This window comes from Podarcis pityusensis, assembly GCF_964106645.2.
Source record: "Podarcis pityusensis genome assembly, chromosome: 6".
Taxonomy (NCBI): Eukaryota; Metazoa; Chordata; class Lepidosauria; order Squamata; family Lacertidae; genus Podarcis; species Podarcis pityusensis.
Genome location: NC_138030.1, coordinates 42,152,785 through 42,178,161, shown reverse-complemented (window position 1 = coordinate 42,178,161; position 25,377 = coordinate 42,152,785). Strand labels below are relative to the sequence as shown.

At 45.0% G+C, this 25,377-nt stretch overlaps 1 protein-coding gene across 6 annotated transcripts in view; it reads right to left on the bottom strand.

Annotated features, from left to right (window-relative positions):
* The window catches only part of ETNK2 (ethanolamine kinase 2), a 25,783-nt gene extending 406 nt beyond the window's left edge, over positions 1–25,377 (bottom strand). The window contains exons 1-9 of one of the 6 annotated variants that reach the window (XM_081010104.1): positions 24,955–25,376; positions 16,257–16,516; positions 13,769–13,906; positions 12,147–12,295; positions 11,663–11,746; positions 7,807–8,000; positions 6,883–6,956; positions 5,960–6,279; positions 1,452–1,598 (exon numbers count right to left, since the gene is read on the bottom strand). In XM_081010104.1, coding sequence (XP_080866230.1) covers positions 6,207–6,279; positions 6,883–6,956; positions 7,807–8,000; positions 11,663–11,746; positions 12,147–12,295; positions 13,769–13,906; positions 16,257–16,516; positions 24,955–25,296 — 1,314 coding nt within the window. In that variant the 5' untranslated portion in view covers positions 25,297–25,376 and the 3' untranslated portion in view covers positions 1,452–1,598; positions 5,960–6,206. Of the gene's footprint in view, positions 1–309; positions 923–1,451; positions 1,599–3,484; positions 4,712–5,959; positions 6,280–6,882; positions 6,957–7,806; positions 8,001–11,662; positions 11,747–12,146; positions 12,296–13,768; positions 13,907–16,256; positions 16,517–24,954 lie in introns of those variants that run through there. The other 5 variants (XM_081010101.1, XM_081010102.1, XM_081010105.1 and 2 more) reach the window with 5 other exon arrangements.

Here is a 25,377-nt window from a genome sequence, read left to right as displayed (position 1 = left end):
GTGTCTGCTTTTGATTCCTAGTTCTCGTGTAGCTGAAATGTCCCAAATGCTGGGATTGCCAATCCAGCCTTTAAATCACTACTTGATGTGGGGTGAGATTACCTACTTACCCATGCCATCATTTCTATTCAATTGGAAATAATTGAGCCTGGACTAACCATCCCGCTTCCTTTTCCCCCTTCTAGTTTGTAACCACCCCACTTTGGGCACCACTGTAAATTAAAAAGAATCAGCCTTCCACAGTAGTTTACCTGACCTATCATTGCCACTGCTGTGGTGTGCTACAGGAATGAAGTGGTGATGAGTTTAGTGTGGTGCAAACGCACCAACGGATTGGCTCTGCTGGTATGTTTGAACCATGCCCCTCCTCGTGTGCCAGTGACAGGAGACAAGGGGGGGTCAGGTAAGAAGGTGGCACTCTGTCCATCGCTTCTGCCCTATAAGTAGGGTTGATTTGAATTGCCACTTAAATTAATGATGGAAATTGGGAATCTTGAGACCTAGTTTGCCTTGGTCCCAGCTACAGCATTCCCAGCTCATATTTTATCTGCCCCATGTCACTGGAGAGGACGTGCACATCTAGCAAAATGTTCCATCTTTTCTTTGCTTCATCAAAGGCCAGAAGCAGCTTTTCCTTTGCAACGGCCTCACCAGCCAAACATCACCACGTGCCAAGCAAGCCTTAAGGCTCAACAGCTCAAATGTATGTGGATTTCTTGGCCATGATTTGAATTCTAACCTGCCAGAGAAAGTTGGCTTTGTTCTCCTGAATTGTTAGTGCACAGTTCTTTATGAGAATGTCTGTCTACCATGGAGTGCAAATATGCTACGCAGCGTTGATGTGATGGAATTATTTGCTGGCTGATCTGAAGGATAGTTCGCTGATGGAAATGACCTCGGGCAGGTGAACGATATTTTGAGCCTGTCGGAGGACAAAAGGGGTAGATAGAATTCATGCAGTCTGCCTTGGTGAGACATCCAGCCATGTTGGCCTGTCATTCAGAGATTGGGTTGGTGGCAGTTCCCTCCTCCCCTCTCACCCAAAACCGGCCTATTAAGGGCAAGATGGGTCATTCTACTTTCTGAAAATGCAAACAGCATGGAGTGGCTGGCTACACAATTTGGTGCTCGCTGTGGTGCACACTCGTGTGTCTTGTTTTCTCCAGTGCCTAGCCCAGTTCAAGGAACCGCATAACACTTCTTGGAATTCATTAGTTGCCTTTCAAAATGATGCACACCCAGGGTCTTAATTATCTCTCTTTTTTCTTTTTCTTTTTTGCTGAAAAAATATATAAAGAGAGGCACATGTTTCTGCTGTAGTTAATATATACTTCCTATTAGGGAAGGATCTCTTAAGCACGTCTGAAAAGACTTGTTTCCTGAATGCATAAAATACCAGCAATCTAATAATAAAGTCAACCTTGCAAAGAACTGCACGACAGCCATGAATATTAGATTGCTCAAAAGGGAGGAGAGCATTTTGACTCGTTTTAATTTTATCACATTGGCTTTATAGATAAAGAGAGACACAGTTGGTGTTAAAAGGGTTCCTTTCTTCCCTTCATTTAGGGAACAAACGTCACTGATTCCATTTGCTCCTGTAAATAACACACAATCGATTTGATAGTGTCAGCAACTACCATAATGAAGAGAAATCTTGCAGTTTTATATACACAGAGCTGAATGCATGGTCGCTACTGATGAGGAAAGTGGTTGGGTCACAACTCAAAGTTCTGTCCACACCTGCAACTTGAGGGAACACATATAACATGGTTGCATGGGATGGAGAAGCATCAGTAACCAATTAAAGTAGGGATAGCCAATGTCACACCCAGATGTTGCAGGCCATCAGCCCCAGCCAGTACGGTCAATAGGAGCTGAAATCAAACAACATGAAGGCATCATGTTAACTATCCCTGAGTTAAGAGATGCAGTTCCAATTCTTGGTAAACTAGTCTTGCCTCGTCCATTGATTGGTGGCTTTGTACTGGATTGGGAAAGCTTACACATTTTAACAGGGCACACCTTTGTTGGCATGTCCTGCTTTTGCCCAACCAAGTCAAGATAGTGCAAGCTTTAGAGCCCTCAAGAGCTTTAAAAGGGTCATATTTTGAGGACTACTTTCTACACTACACAACAACACAGGGAAACCTGCTCCTTGAGTACACAGTACAACACGTAAGCATCAACAGTTCATTGTACACTTGTTTTGTGTCCAGAAGCCTACTCGGGCCCCAAACAATAATTTTTCCAGGGTTTTTCAAAGCTCTCATGTGGCACAATAGTCAAAATAAAAACAGAATGTTTGATCTTGGTAGCATACAGCTACAAAAAGACAAGAGTTAAAGTAAGATACTCAATAGCGAGCTTACAAAAATAAATTCTTAATATTCTATATGATCAAATACACAGTGCAGACACATGAAGAAGTCACTCCAAAACTGCTTGCTCGTAGGCCAAATTCCAGATAGAAGTGAGTGCTCACTAGCTTTCAGTTGGCATTGGGTCTATAAGCAGAATATTGGAAGTGCATGCTTAGTATGTGTAGTGTATATTTCATCATATGGAATAATAAAAATCCATTTTCATGCTTGTAAATTGATAGTAGTTGATATACCAAAAGGCTACTCGGAATCCTTCATTCTGGAACATGAGTGGTTTGGCTTCTGGTTCTATGAGGGTTCGGACAGACGCATAAAACGTTTTGGGTTTTCTTTCCCCGTGGGATGGACCCAGTGCCTGCCTTCACTTTCCAAAGGGCATGTATCTTTAATCCTGGGTTTCCCCCCACCAATTTGGTTCCTCCTCTATGCTTCTAGTGGGCTACCTGTGTTTAGAGCATTGCTTATACAAACCCAACCAGCCTGTTTGTTTTAAGCTGCAAAACTCTTCTGGGGAGAGGGGACTTGACCCTCAAGGCAAAATTGGTGCTTGTGGACGAAAGCGCAGCAAGCGTGCATTTCTCAGAGGAGTGGCTCCAGTTTTTATGAAGTCTGGACTGTGCCTGAAGCTCCCACACTGCAGTGGCATCACATTTACTCCAAAAAGAACTTCTGCACACTGTGATCTAGTGGACCAAACACTGAGATGGACACATGGAAATATGTGTGACAGCTAGAAATCACCTCAAATGTTGAAATACTCTAGAATAAGGGAAAGGATTAGAAAAACAGGGGTGGCCAGAAAAACTGTGGCCAGGATGCAGCTTATGGCGTCTCCCTGTTGAGACAGCAGCCTCCACATTGATCCTTTCTCTCTCTGGTATAGGACAGAAATCGCATAGAACTTGATTTTGTGAAGGTCTCATTTCCTAAAGTGCACCAAGCAACCTAGTAGTTAGAAATCACTTCTATATTCACATTTCGGCAGCACACGTGCTGCTGACCAGGGGGTTGGGGTTGGAGACAGAGCAGCTTGGGAAGGCATTGCTCCTTGCTTGTGAAAGTACGTTTTTTGCCTAACAGGGTGCATATGGAAGGGCCAGTTTGCATCACCATTCCATTCATTCATGATTTCTCCCACCTCCAGTGTCTCCACTGAAGTCATTCCTGGGACAACAGATATGAAGACAGCAGAACACAGCAAGTGGAAACCCATGAATCTTGCCTATCAGCAAGATTGCTATATTTGCTGCTCATGGATCTGATCATAGGCAAGATCTTGGAACTGTCTTCTTCACCCGTTGCATTGCAGTCTCTCATATACAAATTCCCATATGGTTGACCTTCTTTAAAAGATCAAGTGCTTGCAAAAGCAAGTAAATGAGAGAAAATTCAAGAATACTAAAACCCACATTCCTAAATGAGAAACTCTGCATGGGTGACAGGGTATTCTGGGAAGCTTCAGTGAAATTTCAATCTTTCCTTGGGGAACCTGGGGTCTTCCAGATGTTGCTGAATTCCCAATTCCCATCAGCCCCAGGCTGCATAGCCAGTGATGGCAGGAATGGCAGGAGTTGTAGTCCCAAATCTGGAAGATCACTGGTTCCCCTCCCCTGCTTAGTGCAAAGGACTGATTTGGAAAGCTTTGGGTTCTCACCAGTGGCCAGTCTTAGACCAAAACCCAGTAGACTTCAGTCCCTACCCTGTTCCCCATAGTTCTGCTTTTGTGACAAATTGGGACTGCCCCCTACTTTGGCAGAGTAGCATCTACAGGGCACTTAATGACCTCCCTTGAAATCGATTCTACCTTAACTATACCAGTGCAGAGAAACCACAGGAAATTGAATCCTAGGAGCAGTAGGCTGTAGGTGAGGAAGTTAATTAAAACAGCACAGCAATTAAAAGACTGCAGGAGGCTGGTTGGTGCTGTCAAAATACATATTCAGTGAAAATCTGATCACTGGGGATATGAAAGTACCTAACTAAGCAGTGAGGACATCATGAGGAAGTGAGGGATCTGTTGTTCCTGACTCTATTAATGGTTCACTAAGCAAAATAATATCCCAAGGGACAGGGGGTGGCATACAGACAGCTTCTCATGTTTGATAGATTCCTGATTCTCACTCTGCCTCTCCCCATCCATGTTTCTCCATCCTTGGGGCAAAGCCGGAGCCATGTTCCCATTCTGACTGGAGAACCAGTAGGAGGTGTGTACGTAGGTTTGGTCCTCTCGTAAAGGAACCCAAGAGGCCTGCTTGTGAGGCACAGCACCATGTGAGCTGATCACAGTTCATAAGGAATGTTTCAAGTTGGTTCCAGTTTTTCACCATCTAGGGACAATAAGGTATATTGACATATAAAGTAAAACAGGATGCTAAAGGGGTGGTAGAGAAGGCCAGGAGGAGCATTTGAGCATCTCTTGGGCTTGTCTAATCCACACGTTGCCCTACCGCTGAACTGGCACTGCCACTGAGTCTGTCTGTCTTTTCTTTGGGCCATTAACAGCACCATGTCTGCACAGAAGTCAGTCCTGTTGAATTCAAAGGAGCATATTCCCAGGCAAATGGGGTTTAGGATTGCAGCCTCAATTGTTTAGTGTAGTGTGTATTCCTCAGGCAGCTTTTGGGGTCAAAAGGTCCATCGTTAGACTTGACTAGTGCAATTGTCTTCTCTGCTAGACTGGCATCAGTTTCATTTGCCTGCTTTTGTGATCTAATCTCATGGAGAAGGAACATGTCGTTTCACATTCTCTAAATACTGAATGGCACAAAGTCCTGTTCAAGGGTGATGTCACACAGAACTGACAAACACAGCAGTGGGAGGGAGGCAAAGGCCGAGTATTTGGTAAACCTGGTATATCCATGTTTTTTTTGCCAACATTACTGTGTTTCTGTGTTTCACCATGCTGATACACACTGGCCCTTTTCGAAGCAGTGTAGTTTAAATTGTACATGCATAGCCCACCTGACAGATCTTTTCTCTCCAGTAACCTATAGTAAGACTTGCAATGTAGACAACTCATTTGCCAGCTGATGTATCAGGCTGCTGCTGCATTAAAGTTGTACGGTCTGGGGCTTTCCTGCTGCCTCAATATCTTTAAAGAGATCATTGCAGGGCATTGCAAGGTATCTTCCAAACTCTCCCATCTCAATCTCTTGAAAGAAATTGAGGGGTGGGAGGTCTGAGAGGGACTCTAGCTATTCCTATCAGTGTAGTATAGAGATGTTACCACCCCTCTCTTCAAACTTTAGCCCAAGATCAAAATAACAGAATGCCACGGTTTGCTGAGACTGCAATTCTAGACAAACTCACCTGGCAGCAGGTTCCATTGAACTCAGTGGGGCTTAACTTCTAAGCAGACATGCACAGGACTGAACTATTAAATACCCTTTGCTTAGCCATTCCTCCCAGCCAAGGAACAGAGGAGATTCCATCCAGTACAGACCTTCAAGGCTATGCAAGTCTCTAAGCCAACCCCTTCCACCCACCCCTTAAGCCCCAGAAGCCCTTGAAGCATTCCTTAATCCCCCAGACTCTGTGAATGCAATCTCTTGCCAGCAGCCATGTCCTAACATCACCTTCTGAAAGCAACATGTGGCAGATAATCCATGGATGGCACAGCCATGTTCCAGGGGCTTGGTTTAATTTTTGGCTTCAAAAAAGGTGTGCTTTCCTTTTCCATCCCCCGTTTCATGATGTCTGACCGCTCAGCGTTGAAGCAACTGCAGGAGGAGGAGGAGGAGGATGGGGGGGGGCAGGTGCTCTACACCCAGAGAAAATAAGTATGGGATCTTGAGGACCAGAAGACACTTTGGGGCCTTAACCTCACTTGGACATTTTGAAGGATGTCACTGCAGGTTTTGCTTTAAAGTACTGTTTAAATCTTATGTCTGCATACCTGCAGAGAAGGGAAAGAGACAGAGACTTGTTAAAGAAGTTCTAGTTATATGAATCCACTCTAGTTTATCAGTGCCTTATGACTGTTATTTGCGGGTGCTCATAGCACCATGCCTTTACATTCTCTCTCTCTCTCTCTCTCTCTCTCTCTCTCTCTCACACACACACACACACACACACACACACACCACTTGGTCCTCCTCCCGCCATTCACACTGATAAGAATCCGCCTTACATCTCTATTCACACCCTAATATATGGATCTATCTCACTCAGTGCTCACAGTATGGTTATTTTAGGTGCTTTGTACGTTACAGTGACTGTGCTATAGGGAATGTGCCAGATTGGGAGTGGGGGAGATGCAATTCGACCCCACTCAGCCATGAAGATCACACAGTGACCTTGGGTCACTCAACAGCTTATGCCAATATCAAATCAAAATGGAGGACAGATCGTCACTGACAACTCCCGTGGCACAAAACCACCCATTTTAAAATGGTATATTGCTTCAGAATCATCCTTGCCCCAGGGAGAAATGACACCCACAAGCATCCCTCTTATCTCCCTTAAATTTCCTTTACCAATGCAAATAAATCACACTCACCTGGCAAAATTAAAGTCTATGGTAGAGAACTGGGCTTGAATCAGGCCCCAGCAAGCCCACAGGAAATGGGAGGCCTGTGAAAAAAGAGAAATATCAAGGACACATATTTGGGATTGCCTAAGTGAGAGTGAATGAAAGTGTGCGTGAAGACAAGCATACAAATTTAAAAGCTGTGAAGGTGATGCGAAAATCCACTCACTGCATTCAGTAGAAGTACATGTGCTTCTGTCTTGGGCCAAGCTATGAAAACTGACCCAGCATGGATAGCTCAGTTGGTTAGAGTGTGGTACTGATAACGCAAAGGTTGCAGGTTTGATCCCCATATGGGACAGCTGCATATTCCTTCCAACTCTACAATTCAATGATTCTAAGACTCTGCAAGTGCAATGTATGGCTTCGTTTGAACCAGGAAAAAGCCAGCTGCAAAATGCACGTATTGACTTGTTCCTGTGACATCCCCAGCACAATCATCTTCTGCAAACACTAGAGTGATTTTTTCAACAGTTTTTCAAAGAATTCCACTTGTCATTAAAAATATTGGAGCAATTTTGCAGCAACAGCACATAAAACCATACAATTAAAAGCATACAAAAAGTTAAAGAGAGACAGCAGTTAACCATTGTAGAAAGATGTAGTCTTAATTGCCTGCATTAAGCCTGATGGGGGGGAAATCAGCAGGCGTTTAAATGGAAGAATTCATTGTGGAGGAAACAGATCTTTGGTGGTACAAGATGAAAAAGACTGCAGAGAAAAAATTGTGAAAAGGGAGAGGTGAACAATTAACAGGGAGTGATGCGGCCCTCTTGAGTTGACAAAATGTAAAAGTGGCCCTCAGAGTTATGTGAACTGTGTGCTATCAGTGTCCAGTGTCTGCAATATTCTCTCCCTCTTTCCTTGCACTTTCTTCGTGATGCACATACTCACTAAAGCAAACTGGTTCACTTGCACATAGAGGCTCTCCAGCTCTTCTTCAGACACAGCTCCACTCTCTCCTCTGCTTTTGCTTCCTCCCCCCAGGTCCTCCTGGCCTAGTTTTTTGTAGGCCTGCAGGTAGTGCCTCAACCACTGCAGTTGGATCTCTTTGGAGGGGTACAGGCTGTAGTCCACCTCGTTCAGTCCTGGAGCAGGAGAAGGCAATTGACAGAACATGACATGGGACAGTATGGACAGCTCAGTGGGTTCAGGATGCCTAAAAGCTAAGCCTCAAGAACAATGGTGGCAAGCACAGTGAGGTCACTGGGACACTTTTGAGGGATGCTAAGAGTTGTTTGCACCGCTGGGTCACCTGGCAGTTGAACTGGCTTACATAGTTCCAAGCTGAACTGCTTTTTTAAAAGCTGCAGGTATTAAGGTTAAAATGGAAGAAACAAACATGTTTGGAGAAGGAAATACTAACTCTCCCTATAGCTGTGTTATGTCTTGGCAGAAGTGGTTGGTCCTTGTGCTCTCATTTCCCTCAAGCTTTTGGTGTTGGTGCTGACCTTTAAAGCTCCAAATGGCCTCTGCCCAATATACCTGAAGGAGCGTCTTCACCCCCATTGTTCAGCCTGGACACTGAGGTCCAGTGCCGTGGGCCTTCTGGCAGTTCCCTCCCTGCGAGAAGCAAAGTTACAGGGAACCAGGCAAAGGGCTTTCTTGGCAGTGGTGCCTGCCCTGTGGAACACCCTTCCATCAGATGTCAAAGAAATAAACAACTATATAACATTTAGAAGACATCTGAAGGCAGCCTTGTTTAGGAAAGTTTTTACTGACTGATGTTTTAATGTATTTTTAATCTTTTGTTGGAAGCCACCCAGAGTGGCTGGGGAAACCCAGCCAGATGGGCAGGGTAGAAATAATAAAATTATTGTTGTTGTTGTTGTTGTTTTGTCCCCTATGCTTGGTACAAACAGTGGTTGAGTATTAAGTGAGTATTTCAATCTGGCTCACATCTGTCTTGTTTTGTAGAAATGCCATCAATGGTGCTCATCATGCCTATCAAATTAATTTTTGTACCTCACCTTTTTGTCTAATGAGCTCAAGGTGGTGCACATGGTTCTCTTCCTCATTTTATCCCCACAACAATCCTGTGAGGTAGGTTAGGCTGAGAGGCAATGACTGGCCCTAGATCACTCAGTGAGCTTCATGGCTGAGAGTGGAATTTGAACCCTAGTCTCCCAGGTCCTAGTCTGACACTCTAACCACTAAGCTGCACTGGCTCTCCTGTCTTTGTGGTTGAAAACAGGAAATAGCACAACCACTGCCTTATTATTTATATCCCCCCCATTGAATTCAAATTGTAGTACAATAAAAAATACAGTCGTACCTTGGAAGTCGAATGGAATTGGTTCCAGAAGTCCGTTCGACTTCCAAAACGTTCGAAAACCAAAGTGCGACTTCTGATTGGCTGCAGGAAGCTCCTGCAGCCAATCAGAAGACGAGTAAGCCCTGTTGGATGTTCAGCTTCCAAAAATAGTTTGCAAACCGGAACAGTCACTTCTGGGTTGGTGGTGTTCCGGAGCCAAAACATTCAAGAACTAAGCTGGTCGAAAACCAAGGTACGACTGTATAAGAAATAAAAGCAGCAATAAACATACAATTGTAAAGTCACAGTGTGTTTAGCATAGCTCATTACAATTGCTATAACAGGCAGAAAAATAATTAATTGGGCCACCAAGACCCTCAGCAATTTTCCCCTGGTTCATGGTGGGAGAAAGTTTGGGAAACACTGATTTACTGTATTTGTAGACAGCCAATACCCTCCGCACAGTGGGCTACAGCACATCAACAAAATACAAGCTTCCAATTCCACAATTTTAAATAGCAGTTAAAAACAACAACTTCAAAATAACAGCCGCATATTATTATTGTCTCTGATTCTTGCTGTCCCCTTCTGAAACTCTTCCAGTTTGACCCTGCTTGACTTTTATGATCCTCGTGGAAACAGAATGCAAGCTGAGATGAGAGCAGATGTAATTAGCCACACAATGATTTCCTGTCTTACATAAAAGCTCAGTTAGCAGAGAATTAATATAGAGACCTGGATAATTACATGCAGGTCCTTCCAAAGGAGCTTGCTTCTAATCCATCCTTTGAATCAGAATTACGGGGTGGGGGTGGGGTGGAAATAATCTTTTAACAATCCAAAAGTACTAATTTTGCCATACGTTAGTACGGCTAGCCTTGTTTGCCAGAGGTTTGCCATTTTTAAAACAGAGGATGCATAACTTTCTAGCACAAAAAGCATCCACATAATATAAGAGAGCATCAGTACTATTCAAGACTGGACTTCCAGAAAGAAAGATGGCGGAGGCAGCTGTGATGTGTTTGTTTTTGCTGGACAGGTTTTTGTTTCTTTTTCTTTTTCCCTGCCAGCAAATGGTTAACAAATGGCAGCCTCTGATTGGCCGGGGTTCCAGGAGAGAGGGTTGAAAAGGAGAGGATTTTGAGAGACAGTTTATAGGTTGGGAGAATGTTGTTGTTGTTTAGTCGTGTCCGACTCTTCATGACCCCATGGACCAGAGTTGGGAGAATAGGTTGGGAGATAGGGAGTGAGAGGAGAGAGAGTTGGTTCTGGGTAGAAACATCCACTCTGAGGAATATATCACAAGCTAGAGAAAGGAGTTTCTGAACTTAGTGTGAAGGACAGTGTGTGATGTCCTGTAAGAGTGATAGGCCAGGAATTAACTGGGAGGCTGAGCCAGGAGAAGTAGAAGCTGTGAAAATACAGTCTACTTAGGACTCATTCCAGTCAGGAGGGGAGAGATTCTTCTACATTGAGAAGACTCCCAAACTAGTTAAGAGGGGTGTGGTGATTCCTGGGTCTGTTACCTGGACTACCTCAGGAGTAGGGTTGTCAAAGGGGTGTGTAACTGACAGGAAGTACCACCTTGTTTAAGAACCAAAGTATTAAGCGGCAACAGCTGTGCAACAACTGAGAAAGAACTGAAGTGGAATAACATTAGAATCTGAAGTATCCTATGTTTTACCCACTTTGTGTCAAAGTATAGGGAGTGGTCAGCCTACCCAAATAACCTGCAGGATTCAGTTAGCAAGCCCTACCGGTGAAAACCCATACAAGGACTTTTGATAGCACAGCGGGGATTTCTCTCTGCCTCCTCCCATCAGGCTCCCCCAAATGGTCTCAGGGTGTGTTGGGGGAACTCCAGAATTGCACACAGGGGAAGGAGAAGGCAGATCCTTGCATCAGGCAAGCAGATATGCTTGCGCTGACAGAGTGATGTGCTTAGCGCTACGCTGAATTCTTCCCTATACTGTCCTGGGAACAATAAAGGTGTAGATTTGCTTTATTTCTTTGACAGCCCTTCTGTAAGATTATGAAAGGAGTTTAAATAAGTGGGTCCCAGTAATTTAATATATTAGACAAAAGCATTAGGCCTTAAAGGAGCAGAGGTAGTTCGTGTTACTATGAAATTAGTAAGAAAACAGATTGTGTGGGAAAGGAATGAACATCTCGATGGCGTAGACCTTTCAGACCTATGGAATGGTAAGATGTTTCTCTTGTTTTCTGGAGGGAAATTTATTGGATCACAGGTAGGCAGGTAGGCAATTCCTTTTCATGCATAAACTTAATTACTAGTGCTTGATAATGTGTGTAATAATACGATTATTTGCAAATCAGTTTTTAAAAAGCTTCAGCTTATGCCTCTGAAGACAGGTAAAAAGGAATTGAATGGCTATTTTCTGCTTCCATGAAGAATAAGAATGAGAAGAGAAAGCGAGATGGAAGAAGGGAGGGAAAGGGGGGGCACAGACAGCACCAAAGGTGAGTTTAACTCACCTGCAAATTCGTTAAAATGATTCCCAATGTCATATGCTTGATAGTTGTAACCAGTGTATTCATAATCTATGAACCGGACGTGACCTGAAAAAGCAATGAGAGAAATAGTTGGGATTCTTGGGCAGAGTGGGTTGTATCCCACTAAGTTCTAATCAGAGTAGAACCACTGGAATTAATGGACATAAGGCAGTCGTGTCCATTATTTTCAACAGGTCCAGTGTGAGTAGGATTAACACTGTTAGACCCAGTGTCTCTTCAAAGAAACAAGAGAGCTTCTCTGGCATTTGCATTTTGATATTTTTTCTCGTTATTAGGTCTTGAGTGCTTTGCAAAGCATTAAGTATTTATTACTCCAAAAAATATGTTTTCAGGACCCACTCAATTCCTGTGACTGCAGCTTGTCTTAAGTGTTTTTAATTTCAGAGTTTAAAATAGTTGTGACCCCACCCCCCCAACTCGGTAACCTGCTGGTTAGGCAACAAACCTTCTGCCTTGTTGTAGATAATGTTCTTGCTCAAAAGGTCATTGTGGCAAAAGACTATTGGAGATCGAAGCTGGGAGAGATGTTCTTTCATCCACCGAATCTCTTCTTCTAACACCTCTAGGCTGGGAATGTGCACTTCCTGATGGAGACTTAGGAAGGAAAAGAAAAGGAAGCCACTTGCAGATGCTAAACCTTTCTTAGTGCAAGGGATGAGTTTTCTAAAACTGGTAAAACAATGTTTTCTTATTCTGGAGAAAGATTTTCCTAGGACAGAGACGGAGAACTTGTGGTCCCCTAGATGTTGCTGGACTTCACTCCCATTGGCCCCAGCCAGCATGATGAATAGATCTACTAGAATTGAATCCTGTATTAGGGCCAGTGATCACCAGCAGTAAAACATCAAACCCCCAAATGACCAAAATGAGACTGTATTACTAGTGTAGAGCTTCCTTACTTGGACAAACATTGTTATACGGTCCTGAAACTTTAAACTGATATTACTAACATAAAATCTCTCTGAAGGATCAGATCATCTCCGAAGGGACTCTTTGCAGCTTCTGCATGAAATCCAAGGAGGTTCTCCTTGTAGAAACAGAAAATTATTTTATGAGCTCAACTGCCTTTATTCTACTTCACTCTTTAATTTACTTGCAGACTCAAGAGATTGATTATAAGCTAGTGCAGCCTGAAAGCAGCTATTTAGGGCTCTTGATTCACCTCGGTTTCATCATGGTACATGTTACTGCAAACAGGACAATCCATAGAATTCAATGCAAGCCTACAGTGACTTCACACTGTGACACAAGGGTGGACAAGTTTGCATGCCTGAAATACTCTGATTCTGAACTGCTCTCTTCCTGCTCACTAAATCCTGTTACCTTTTCAGCTTCCAACACCTCCTCTCTTCTCCCTTTCATTGTCATCCTACCACCAATCCCCTGGCTCTGAGCCTTCTTTCCCTAGGGGTTCCGGGGTTCCCCATGGGGGTTCCCCAGCTGGTGCCTCCCACCACTCCTCTGCATCCAGCCAGTCCATGACACCCGCAAAATTTGGAAAACCTGTGGTTTAGCTACTTAGACTCAAACCAAATGATGAATAGGCTTCTGAAGAAGCGGGAGGGTCTCCTCCTGCTGCTGTGACCAGCTCTCCTCCCCATAAGTCTCCCAGAGCCTGCAGAGGTATGAAGAGGGCATAGGAGAGTCAGACAAGGTGTCAGAGTCTCAGATTGCTTAGGAAGGACCAGGGGGAGGAAACGACTTAAAGAGCTTTGGGATAAAGAGTTAATTCTACTGACACCTTGTGCGTTATTGCTGACCTGTTCCTGACAGTGGGTGTTGAATAGGCTGAGTTTTTGAAACCAGGCAGAATTGTCACCCCCTTTATAGTTTATAGCTACAAGAACCATTAGTTGCATCCTTTTGGCTGTGAAGTTTTAGTGGCAAAGTCTAGGATCCATTTATGACTTTGCCACTCTGCTCTGTGTTTGTGTTCTTAAAATTAGTTCCAGTGACTTCTTTCTATTACAGTTCTTGTGTCGTATGCTTGAAATAACTACAACATAGCAGGCCAAAGCTACCGGATAATGAATACCTTTATTAGAGATTAACTCTTGATTTCCTTACCCAGAATTAGATGCCTTTCTTGGAAACTCTGTTTTCACAATGTTAAAGTACTTGTGCAGTCTATGCCATAGGCAAGGCTTGGGGAGGCTTCCATTGGTGTGAATCCTGTGCATTTTAGCCATTTCATGGGCTACTAGCCTAAAATAAATCACAAAAGTAGAGTTGTTCAGTAGCCACACACTGCTTTTAATGGAAGCTATGGCAGCCTCTAGAAAACAGCAAAACCTGGATAAAATCGTGCAGCCAAACACCCACTTAAAATCCAGTCTGGCATGTGAATTCAACTTCACGTAATTTGGTATCTTAACTTTAAAAGTGCTCCATGGTTTTCCCTGCTAGAAATCGAAAATGTTTCTACCGAATCCTCTGTAAATTGGAGCAGCTTCAAACATCATTTACTCCCCTTAACCCACCTTCAATATATATAAGATGGTAGAACATAGTCTACCACAGCCTTACTAAACCTTGTGCCCTCCAGATGTTGCTGGACAACATATGTCATCATCCCTGACCACTGTCTGAGGCTGATGGGAGCTGTGGTCCAAAACATTTGGAAGGCATCAAATTGGCGAAGGCTAGTCTAGTGACTTCTCAGAAACAGAACACTGACTTGGATCCAGACCTAGTCATGCTGAGAGAAGTGGCGTAGGAAGGGGGATATGGGGGGTGCGGTCTGCCCCATGTGTCATCACTGAGGGGGTGACAAAATGGCCAAAATATGTGCCTGGCATGCCTGGTCCATAGGGTCACGAAGAGTTGGACACGATTAAATGACTAAACAACAACAACGTGTTTTTAAAATAAATTTTTAAAAATTGGGCTCATGACACTTTTTTAAAAACAACAACTCCCGCACCCACTGTACCCCCCTTCTTATGCCACTGGTAGTTAGGTGAGGCGGGGGGCACTGGGCGCCACACCGTGGGGCCTGCAGCATGCCTGAGCCACGCGTCTCGCCTTAGGGGGAGGCAGTGGGCAGATTGCCTGCAAGCTCCACGTTGCTTTTTTGAGCAGCGGGGGCTTGCGTCTGCCCACCGTCTCAGCTGCCCTACAGCTGAGAGGGAGGCTGCGGAGAGGCTCTATGCAGTGTGCCCTGCCTTGGCTCACCCCGCCCCCATGGATGGCTCACTCTGCCCCCGGCTGCAGGATGCACACGTAGCACCGGGCACCTGAGCAGCTAGCTACGTCACTGGCTGAGAGTAGGCCTATTGAAATCAATGCGTCTTCAGTTAGTTGTGACTATCAACTCCTATTGATTTCCATGGGTCTGCTCTAAGCATGAATAAGCCTGGATCCAACCCACTGTAGCAAAGGGCCACAACAACAAAGATTTCACTTTTCACTTTTTCTTTTTTGCGAAAGAAGAACATCGCTCAAGTTTAGGGTAAGATTTGTAGTTCCATTCCTAGGGAATAATGAACAAAGGGTGCCTTTCACATATTAACAGTTCTCCTCTGGTTAAGCTATCACAGGAATTCTACTGACTGCTTATTCTGATTTCAAACATGTTGCTACCTCTAAGCCTAGATTGTGGGCAACTGAGGCTCTGCGCTATTGGTTTGCTGTCAAACTGGATAATCCATGATACTATTAGACATTACACCACTTACCTACCTATAGGGGATCTGTACAGTGAAAAGTCATACCTCTTGTGGTCTATAAACCATGTGAAATTGCCATTAACATGGCTCAAACTGACAGTAATTTCCCTGATGCCTTCAGTCTTCTTTGCCTGCCAGTGGAGTTGCATTTCTTATTAAATGGAGGCAAAGTGGGAGAATAATTCTTGGTTCCCAAAATGTACAATTCCCTAGATTTCTGTTGATTCTAAATCTACAAAAGTCCAATCACCTTCTGGATACAAGACTTTGCTGAATGTGTCAAGCAGGGGAAGTTTCTTGCTCTGCTGGCTCTGGCTTACTATACTTCCAGGAAACTCAGCAAGAATATGTAAGTTCCCTTTCACCATTCATTGATGTTCAGCATATCCACACTGTGACAGCTATGTGAGAAAAAACAGGATGCTACTACATCATAGAATTATTATTTCCCCCCGGTCCTCTCCTCTGTCTGTGAGGTCAGCCAAAGGACACAAAACTCATGATGTGTCACAGATTTCTCTCTGGTCAAGGCTACTGGCAGATCTTGTGTTCCTTCAATAGAAAGACCTACCTTTGGCCACAGCTAGTCTGGTCAGTGACCCAGGCTTGTAGTTTAGTTCTCCTAGATGAACTACAAGCTGTAAACCTTAGAATAAACCCTGGTTGCAGCTCATGGTTGGAAAGATAAGCCACAAGACTGGGTTTGGGTAATATGTTAAACCAAACCATGACTCATTACAGCAGCAGAACAACTTGGGAGGAGCCAAGCACCCACAAAACTCTTCGTATGTCCACCAAGTGTAGGAACTCCTTCTGACAGAGAAGCAATAGGCCTCTGTTTAGAGTAGGAAATACACAACCCCCCACCTCCCATTCCACACACACACCTGAATATATTTGGCTGTCGTATATGTTCTGGTCCCAAGGCCTTCCCTGGCATGAACTCGTAGCAATAGCCATTTTCGAAGGTGCAATAGAGACTAGGGGCACAGCTGTGGTCTTGAAGCACTTGGAAATTCCTCAGCTCATTAGCACGGTCCACAATAAGCTCTGTCTTCCTGCCATAGACCCTCACCAGGACTGCATCCCCCATGTTCTCAGCTGTGAAGCAAGCCATGAGCTTGTTGGTGATGCCTTCAGTGAAGAGCTAAGTGAGGAATAGATAGAGAGGAAGTGGTTAGGTCATGGTGTAGCAGTGTCTAGATGGGTAGCTGTGTTGGTCTATGGCAGCAACAACAACAAAGGGGTGGCACCGTAAAGACTAACCATATTTATTATGACACAATTTTTGGTGGCCCAGAGTCCGTTTCATTACAGCACCAAGCGTAATTCTTAACAAAATAATAAACGAACCCAATCCTGACATTGCAAATGCACTAGCACAAATATTTAGTCGGATACTACCCACCATGAAAAGAAAACCTATTAATAGCCTATAATACTAAATAAAAAGGCCAAGTATTGTTCTTATTTTTATTAAGTATTATTATTTTCTAGGAATAGGAATAAAGCACAGATTCCATGTTTTGTGAAGAATGACACTTGTGTTTGCTTTGCCAAAAGTGCATGGAAAGAATATGTAGCTCTCAGTTTCACGTGTCCTTGATATCTAGAAATTGTTTGCGGAGCCACAGATTCTGAAACAAATAACACTACTGATCATCTATTTAGAAGTGGGGCATGTGGTCCAACAGACCTATCCTTCCAAACACGGCCATTGCTGTTGTTTACAGGGATGGGGCTTGGAATGGAGCAGGACAGTGGTGAGGGTCAGGGCAGTGCAATTGCACCAGCAGAGCCACCACCATCAATGTGGCAGCCCTGCCAAGGCAACTGCGTGGCCACCCCACGACACCAGTCGCTTCTTCAACTTTGCTTGGTTCCACCATGCAAAAGTTCTCCCTGTATGTCTTGTCTTTCCACAATTGTGTGCACTTGATCCTCAAGCTCTGGGTAGATAGAATAAAATTCAAAATGAAGCAATTACCAATTTTCTATGATGTCGTTTCATTAGGTATTTCCTTAAATTTCACTTTCTAAGCAAGTTCACCTCCATATGAAATGAAATAAAATAAAATGCAGTGCAAAGCAGTCTTGTGAAATCTCAAACCTGTATGGATAGGTACGGTATTAGGAAGATGATCATATCTTGAAATCATGGCAATATATGCCACAGGACAGCTCATTTACACTATTCATCAGCAAGCATCTTGTTCAGGTTGTGTGCTGGAAACCAACACAGTGTAATAATGGTTATTAAGAGTTTTGAATTAAGACCAGGGACAGCAAGGTTCAAATCTCCACTCAGCTAGGCAACCTTACACCAGTCTCTCTCTCTCCTCTTTCTCTGCTGTACCAAACTCACAGGGTTGTTATGAGGATAAAATGGGAGAGAGGAAGATAAAAAATAGCTGAATGCAAAGGGTGGTGGGAAGAGAGAAATCAGGTTGGCAGGGCTGAGCCACAGTAAGAGGCATATTTGTGATGTGAACTCTTTGGCATAAGGAATCTATCTTAGATACTTTTTAGTATGCATGAGAGTCAGCAAAGGAGCTGCTGTACAAAAAGGGTGGAAATGAGATGCTGATGTCACATGCTTGAGTAGTGCTGTAGTACCAGATGAAAGAAAAGATGGATTTTAGGATATCGCAGTGAGGAGCAGTTGTATTCTGATGACAACAGAGATGATGCAAGTGTAATTTTAATATTATAACTGGGTGGACCAATTAAAAAATGATAAATAGGTTCAAAAGACTTGTAATCCAGCTTGGTTTTAGAAGGCACCAAGGCTTACTGCATCTGAGCATCAATTTAGATTAAGTTCCTATGCTGGGAAAAGAAAAGTGGATCCACAAAGAAGCCAGATTTCATAACCACTCTGCATATGCCCAGTCACTTTCCCCCCTTGCCCAGGCACTGCATTATGCCAGTGCTGAGTGGACTGTCCTAACAGCTCACAACAAGTACAAACTGGGACTGTGGACATCTCTATTTGACCTGCATGAGGGAAATCTCTGCAAAAGCAGAACTGTGGTCATGAAGGATTATTTTAAACAACCCTTGGGATACAAGCTCCATGAAATCATGGTGGGAAGGCAAAGCTGTGCAATGTAAAGAAAAAAGAAAAAAGTGCCTAAGTTGTGAGGAAAGCATCACTGTAGGGCAGGCAGCCTGGTGTCTTCCAGATGTTCCCAGTCAGCCTGGTCAGGGATGATGGGAGTTGTAGTCTAAAACATTTGGAGGGCAGCAGCTAGGGGAAGGAGAGGGTGGAGAGTAAATCATGTGTGTGTATGCTTTATGGTTTGAATTGATACTGACATTATAAATAAAATAGTTAACAACTATGGAAGCTTTTGTTTGGACCACCTCTGAATTTTATTTCCCTGAAGCACCAAAAGCCATTGGTCAGCAGCTCACCTGGAGCACAGGTGCTCCACCTGGCCATACCCTCACTGCCCCTGGACAATGTAAAGACTGGTCACAGTCATCTTCCAGGGAATAAGGAGTGTGCAGCCAAACAAAGGACCATCCAACTGCTTTGGACTTTCTTCTAATTATTATTTTTAAGTCAAGTGGCACAAAAATTACATTTGATAAATAAACTTCCAACACTCAGGGGACTGCAATAGGATAAAGGTTGATGCGACTTAATAAGATCTGGGGCACTTGGGAAGGATGTGTTTACTACTTAAGAGCCATGCCGAAGAGGGTAGAAGGAGCCCAAGGGTAATTGCATTTGATTTATTTTTATTGCATGCCACCTTGAGGATCATTTTGAATTGAAATGAAAGAATGGATTAACTGGTGGAACACTTGACAGCAGTGCAAATGCCTCCCCAATTCAGAGAAACACCCCTGAATTAGCGCAACAAGTTTGGTACTGAACAGCTTAGGACATAAACAAGCTGTGAGATGTGTGGCGTTGGGAGGGCCTGATCAATGGAGATGTCTCTGATGAGGACGCGTCCCTCGTTGCTTTGACGGCTCCTCACAGATGGACAGAGGGTTTTGTTTTGCCTTCTCCCTGGCGCTTGGCTGCCTGCCTCAGCATATGGAATTCTCCCTTTTCCCAGGCTCAAAAAACAAGCTCTTGGACTTGTGTGTGTCCTCTGTGCTCCTTTGTACATGCTCATGAGGTCATTTCTAACAGGGCAGCATTAGATCCTCAGTACCTTCAGCACATCTATACATGCATCTGCTTTGGCCTTAGTGAACTGTGCACAGGGATCTGGGTTTACCTTGATCCAAGCTCATAAAGGTTTGACCTGTTTTCATATCCTGCCTGGGCTCAGTCAGTCCTCAGACACACAATACATGAAAAAGCTGCTTGTGTCTTCTGCACATCCCAGGATGCTAAGAAATAGGCAGGGCTTCAGCCAGGAGAAGGGAGCTGGGCTAAGTTGGGAAGACCTTAAGTCTGATCATTATTGGGAAGCAGTGGCAGTTTCCATCTAAAAAGATCAGGGTGGAGGAAGGGGAGAGCAGTTCCTTGCCAAAAGAATGCCTCAAGCAGCCACCTCTCCATATATTTTTGCAACTGTATTTCTATGTTACCTCCATGCTGATGACATGAACTTTGGTTGTGCTTTCAATTTTTATTCTTTATTTTTGCTATAAAGCTTATGAAGGATATTTCCTGTGGACCTTAATAGGATTACTGGCATTTATCCCCACAACACTTTCCTTGCATTCCATGGTGTGAATTTTAGCTGCTTAATGGTTAATCCTCAATAACCCTCTGCAAATAGGACCCACTTCGTTGTGTAACCTGCACCCCCCCCCCCAGTATCTTTAGGATCCTTGCTGGTGCCATAGCACTGGGCCAGATCTGGAGAAGTGGGCCTAGCATGCTGTACCACCCATGGCAGTGGTATGAGCGATGGCCGGAAGGGCAAGCAGGGGGAGGGACTTTTGCAAACCTGTTCCTCCTCCCAAGCTTGATGAAGCAAGAACTGTGGTCAGTCAGAGATGCAGGTAAGTAGAAGCAGAAATCTGCTTCCCCAAGATGAGGGAGTGGGCAAAACCCTTTCCCAGCAACCCAAAACTATGGAGCAGCTTGCAGCAGGGGCACTCCTCCAGTCCCTTCAACATATCCTAGGTGTGACGAGGCGAGATCATGGGTAACATCCAATGAACTCTTTCCATCAGCACCAAGATTTACACTTGTGCAATGGAACTTCTGCTCTCCTCCCCCTACATGTGCCTCCTGCCCTCCCCAAATCTGCCACAGAGGGTTTGGGAGCAACCCCAGAACAGATTTAGGGGACATCAAGAGGGAGGAAAGGGGAGAAAGTTCCATTGTGCAAGCATAAATCCTTGTGCTAAGGGAACAAGTTGCCTAGCACTGCTTTGGATGTCAGGATCTGGGTGTTCTATGTATACAGGTATGTCAAGCACAAAGCTCAAATTATGGAGGAAAATACAGGAAATATCCTCAAGCTCCATTTGCTAATTTCAGCCAAAGTAAGGCTCCCTTGTAGCTTTCCAAAACAGTCCCTAAGAGGACTGTCACATAAGGTAAGGGGGTTGGGCTCCTATGCCCCTTCCCCTATAAACTGAGCAGCCCTATAACATACAGACAGAATCTCTGCCCCAGAGATCTTGCAGCCTCATTTGAAGCCTCATTCTTTCCCGGCTGTTTGCGGATGACCTTTACCATTCATTTTCACACAGCTTTTTCTGTTTGATTACACTTGACAATTTATAAATTTGTAATGATCCTTCTGTCACTGACTCCCCACACTTCCTGGGAATCTGCTTGCTGAAGGCACCCGGCCAAATTGGGCATGCAAACAAATATAACAGATCCGTCTCTCTTCCTTTCAAACCCGCATTATCCTTTCCATTTGTGGGAACCCTCCAAACACACATTTGAGGTTACCTTATCCTTTTTGAGGGGCACACAGAGAAGGGAATGACCTGCACAGATTGCCTTTGAGCCCTTTATGGATGGAATTGGTGCTCATTGCGCTCTTTCACCAAGACGGGGCTGAATATTAGGTGGCAATGCAACTGTTGTCCCTTATGCTGTTTTGGGGGTCTGGACTGAGAGGAAACATCCCTCTCCCTGCTTCTGCCTGCTCAGCTGGCCTCCCTTCAGCTACTGCTGACAGAGTGATGCCAACCTGCCAAATGGGCAGGAGGGCAGAAAGCGTGTCAGTGGTATTCCTACCAGTGGAGACTAGCAGAAGGCCCCCAAATGGACAGGGTGTGACTTAGCCAAACTAAGATTGGTTTGATCCCAAGCTCTCACAGCCTGCACCAACCACAGGGCCTGGAGCTGGCATAGGGATCAGGCTCAATCTGCCTGCGCCCCCCTTCTGATGCCATAAGTGGCTGGGGCTGCAGCTGCAGGGCTTCCTCTGCTGCCCTGCAGAGCCTCAGAGGCAGTAATAGTAAATCTGGATGTCTGCACCCATTTGCAGCTTGGTGAATTTTCTTTTAATTGGTATTTATTTCCTTCCTTTATTTATACCCCACTTCTCTTCCAAGGAGCAGAAGGAAGCAGCCACAGTTCCTCCCAGCTCCATTTCCTCCCTCACAACAACCTTGAGAGGTAAGCTAAGCTGAGAGACAGGTTCAAGGTTACGCCAGTGGATTTCATGGTCGGGTGGAGATTTGAACTGTGGGCCTAGTCCAGCTTCCTAACCACTATACTACACTGGTTCTCTAATCAGCTCCCTCAACAGTAGTGTAGCAAAGCAGGGATGAAACCCCAGCGCTCATTGCACAGCGTGGATGATGATGTCGCCTCCTGGAGTACCATTTGCCAATCTTCTGTATGTCAAATATATAAGCTTTTCTCAAACAGAAAGCCACCAAACAAGCCCTCAGCAAAGGGAAAGGTTAGCATGCATGGCAAAGGGTTAAACTGCCTCTTTGGGGGAGAAAAATTCAAATATCTCTTTACTGAGACACAAAATGTGTCAACAAAATAAAATGCTAGCTTCTGAGCCAATCAAAACTCTTCCTTTAGACTGGATATTAGGCAAAGGTGTGTTGGAGGAGAGGAATGAAGGGGGAAAGCAAAGGAGGAAAGCTTGCTTGACACTGAGCCATGATGCCTGCATTAAGTCCATATGCAAACCATAGTCTTAGAATGGGTGGGGCCGTGGGGGCTGCAATGAAGAGCAACTGCATGTCAGAATCTGCCATGAAACCACTAGCAAAATTATGTCAAAAAGGCGGAAGACCAAAAAACACATGACCCAATTTCTTTTTGATATTATATTAGGGCAGGAAGCCAGAGTGATAGTTAAGATCTCTTTCCAGTCAGATGCCTGAAAGTTAGCAGGGACGTCCTGGAAGTTTGCAATGACCTGGTCCAGGATATGAAACTGTTCAGATTCAAATGCTCATGTCATTTGCAAAGTGGGCATGATTCACATAAACACACACAATTCTTCTTCAGCTCAGATTACAATATACAAAGGGTGTGTCTCTTCCAGCCCCATGGCATTGTGAATGCAGTAACAACAACAGCCCATGTCCCAAGTATATTGGGAAATGGAGGCCTCTCAGCAAGACTTGCAGCTTATGACTATTGCCACCAGATGGATTGAAAGGGAAGGGCTAGTGGGGCAGAATTCAGGGACTCATGGATTGTGTGTGTGTGTGGGGTCGTTACAGTTCTGGAACTGAGCTGGGAAATGCCTCAATTGGCTAGGCACAATTCCAAAGTGAGTTTGCCTGCCACTACTTGAAAGATAGAAAGCAAAGTGCTGAATATAGCTTATTTTATTTATTGCCTTTATATCCCACCTTTCCTCCAAGGAGCTCAGCCTCACAACAACCCTGTAAGGTTGGTTAAGCTGAGAGACAGTGAATAGCACAAGATAACCCAGTGAGCTTTAGGGCTAAGTGGGGATTTGAAGTTTGGTCCCCCAGGTCCTGGAAACACAATACTCTAACCACTACATGACACTGGCTCTCACTCTTCTGCCTCACCCTCGGGCAGAAACAGTTTGGCAGAAAGATCCTCCCTTATGCTACACAAGGGAATACTGAATAGCTGCTAATTTTCTTCTCAGCAGAAAGGCAAAGCAAAGAGTAACAGAGTTTCTCTGTGCTTCACTGAAGCAGGGGTACAACCATGACATTCAACTACACTTCAGGAATATGGGAATAAACTCCTCTTCTTTTGAAAAGACAGGTGCAAACACACTTTGAAGTATGTAAACTCCTTGCCTAAGAGATTGGGGGATGATCAAAGCCCTCATGAAAGCACACCAGATAATCCAGAGCATGATGTTAGTGAGGTATTGCCCTGCTTCTTCAGAAGGTGTGTCAAATGAAATGAACACAGCTCTCCCATTTTCACCAGAGCAGATTGCCCAGCATCCCAATTTTATTCAGGGAAACACCAGGAAAAGTGATGGGAGTCATTAGGTTCACCTGAACAAAGTTGCACTTCTGGACATGGAGCAAGCATGCACCATTATATCCTTTGAGCCAGGGACTGTGTGTTCCCCTGAACACCAACAGAGCATAAACGGGGAATGGTAGGGTAAATATTTTTTCCACCTGGAAAAAAATACAAAACCAGTGAATGGCTACCTATGAATATTTTTGGAAGCTAAATGTTTGCATTACAATATAGGCTGGCGTGAACTCCAGTGGAATTCCTTCAGGAATTTTATTATTTACAGGCTCTCCTGTTGGGGGGAATCTCAAAGCTGTTAAAGGGCCAGGGGCTTCTTGCAGGAATCCCATTTGAGTTCATCTCAGCCTATATTGTAATGCAAAGGGAAGCTTGCCAAATGTTTATACCTAGCCATGCCCTGGGGCTTTGTAGGATTGTCTTTTCCACCTATGGAGTCATGCCCCACAACTGGGAAACAGGGCAATTCATTCCATTTCTGAATTACAGATGTGAAAACTGAGTCAGAATTTCCTTGGCCTGGGCAGACACAGACAGAGACTGCCAGATCCCTCTGCTCCAAGCACTGGATCACCCACTGCCTCCTGCATGAGCCTCTCACTAAGTGGTCTTCAAGGCTCAAAACAAGAAAGAAATGCTCTGAGTACAGGGCGTGTCACTTGGGGACCAATTCATTATAACCACTCAGAGCATTTTTTGAGGGGCAAGGGAAGTTCCACCTTGTGTTTAGAAACCAGGAAGGACAGAATGACAGATTCAAGACTGCAGCCTTGGGATCCATGTGGATTAAGCGCCTCCTTCGGTACTCCAATCTATTGACAAGGATTCTAATTCTTGCTTGACCCAGAACCATGCACGGAAAGGGTGAGGTGACTATAATAAGGCAGTATTGGGGTGGTTCTGGCAAGGGCTAACCTCCATCAAATGATCTTGTTACCCATAAGGGAGAACAATGCCGGCTCCATCCTACTACCGAATGGTTCTCATCCCCAAACCAGCCTCGACCTGTTGAATGTTCCAAATTCAGGCTGGGGGCTGAAGTGCCCTTTGTGCCAAGCCTTCCGCCCCAGACGCCCCTCCTGAATGACTCCCCTCCAAACCCAAGCGTCACACCCCCAGCTACCCCGATGAGAGAGAGTGTTTGCGTTTCTTTCTTTCTTTCTTTCTTTGGCCAGAAAACTCCGTGCTCTTCTGGCGTTCGGTACCTTGGTCTTAACTCGCTCGGTCTCCCATTGTGGTCTCAGCTTTCGGATCAGCTGCAGAGCCCCCGGCAGGACGTTGGTCTCATCCACCGCAATGCCGACACGCTGGATGGCCCGGTAGCTGGTGGAGACGCGCGGCGGTGGTGGTGGCGGCGGCGGCTCCTGCTTCTGCTTCTCGTCCTCGTCCACTCCTTCCTCCATGCCCCGGAGGCAGCCCGGCCACAGCGCGGCTCTCTTCAGGTGCGCGGCGGCGGGCGAGTTGGGAAAGCGGAAGGAAGGCGAGCACAGCCTGCGCCAGCAACTCCACCCCCTCCGCGACTGGAGGAGGCCGGCGAGGGAGCCCATGTGGAGGGGCTGGGAAGGGGCTGGCCGGGGAGGAGCCGGCCCCGCTCGGAATCCATGAGTCACTCGCCCGCCCGCTCCGCC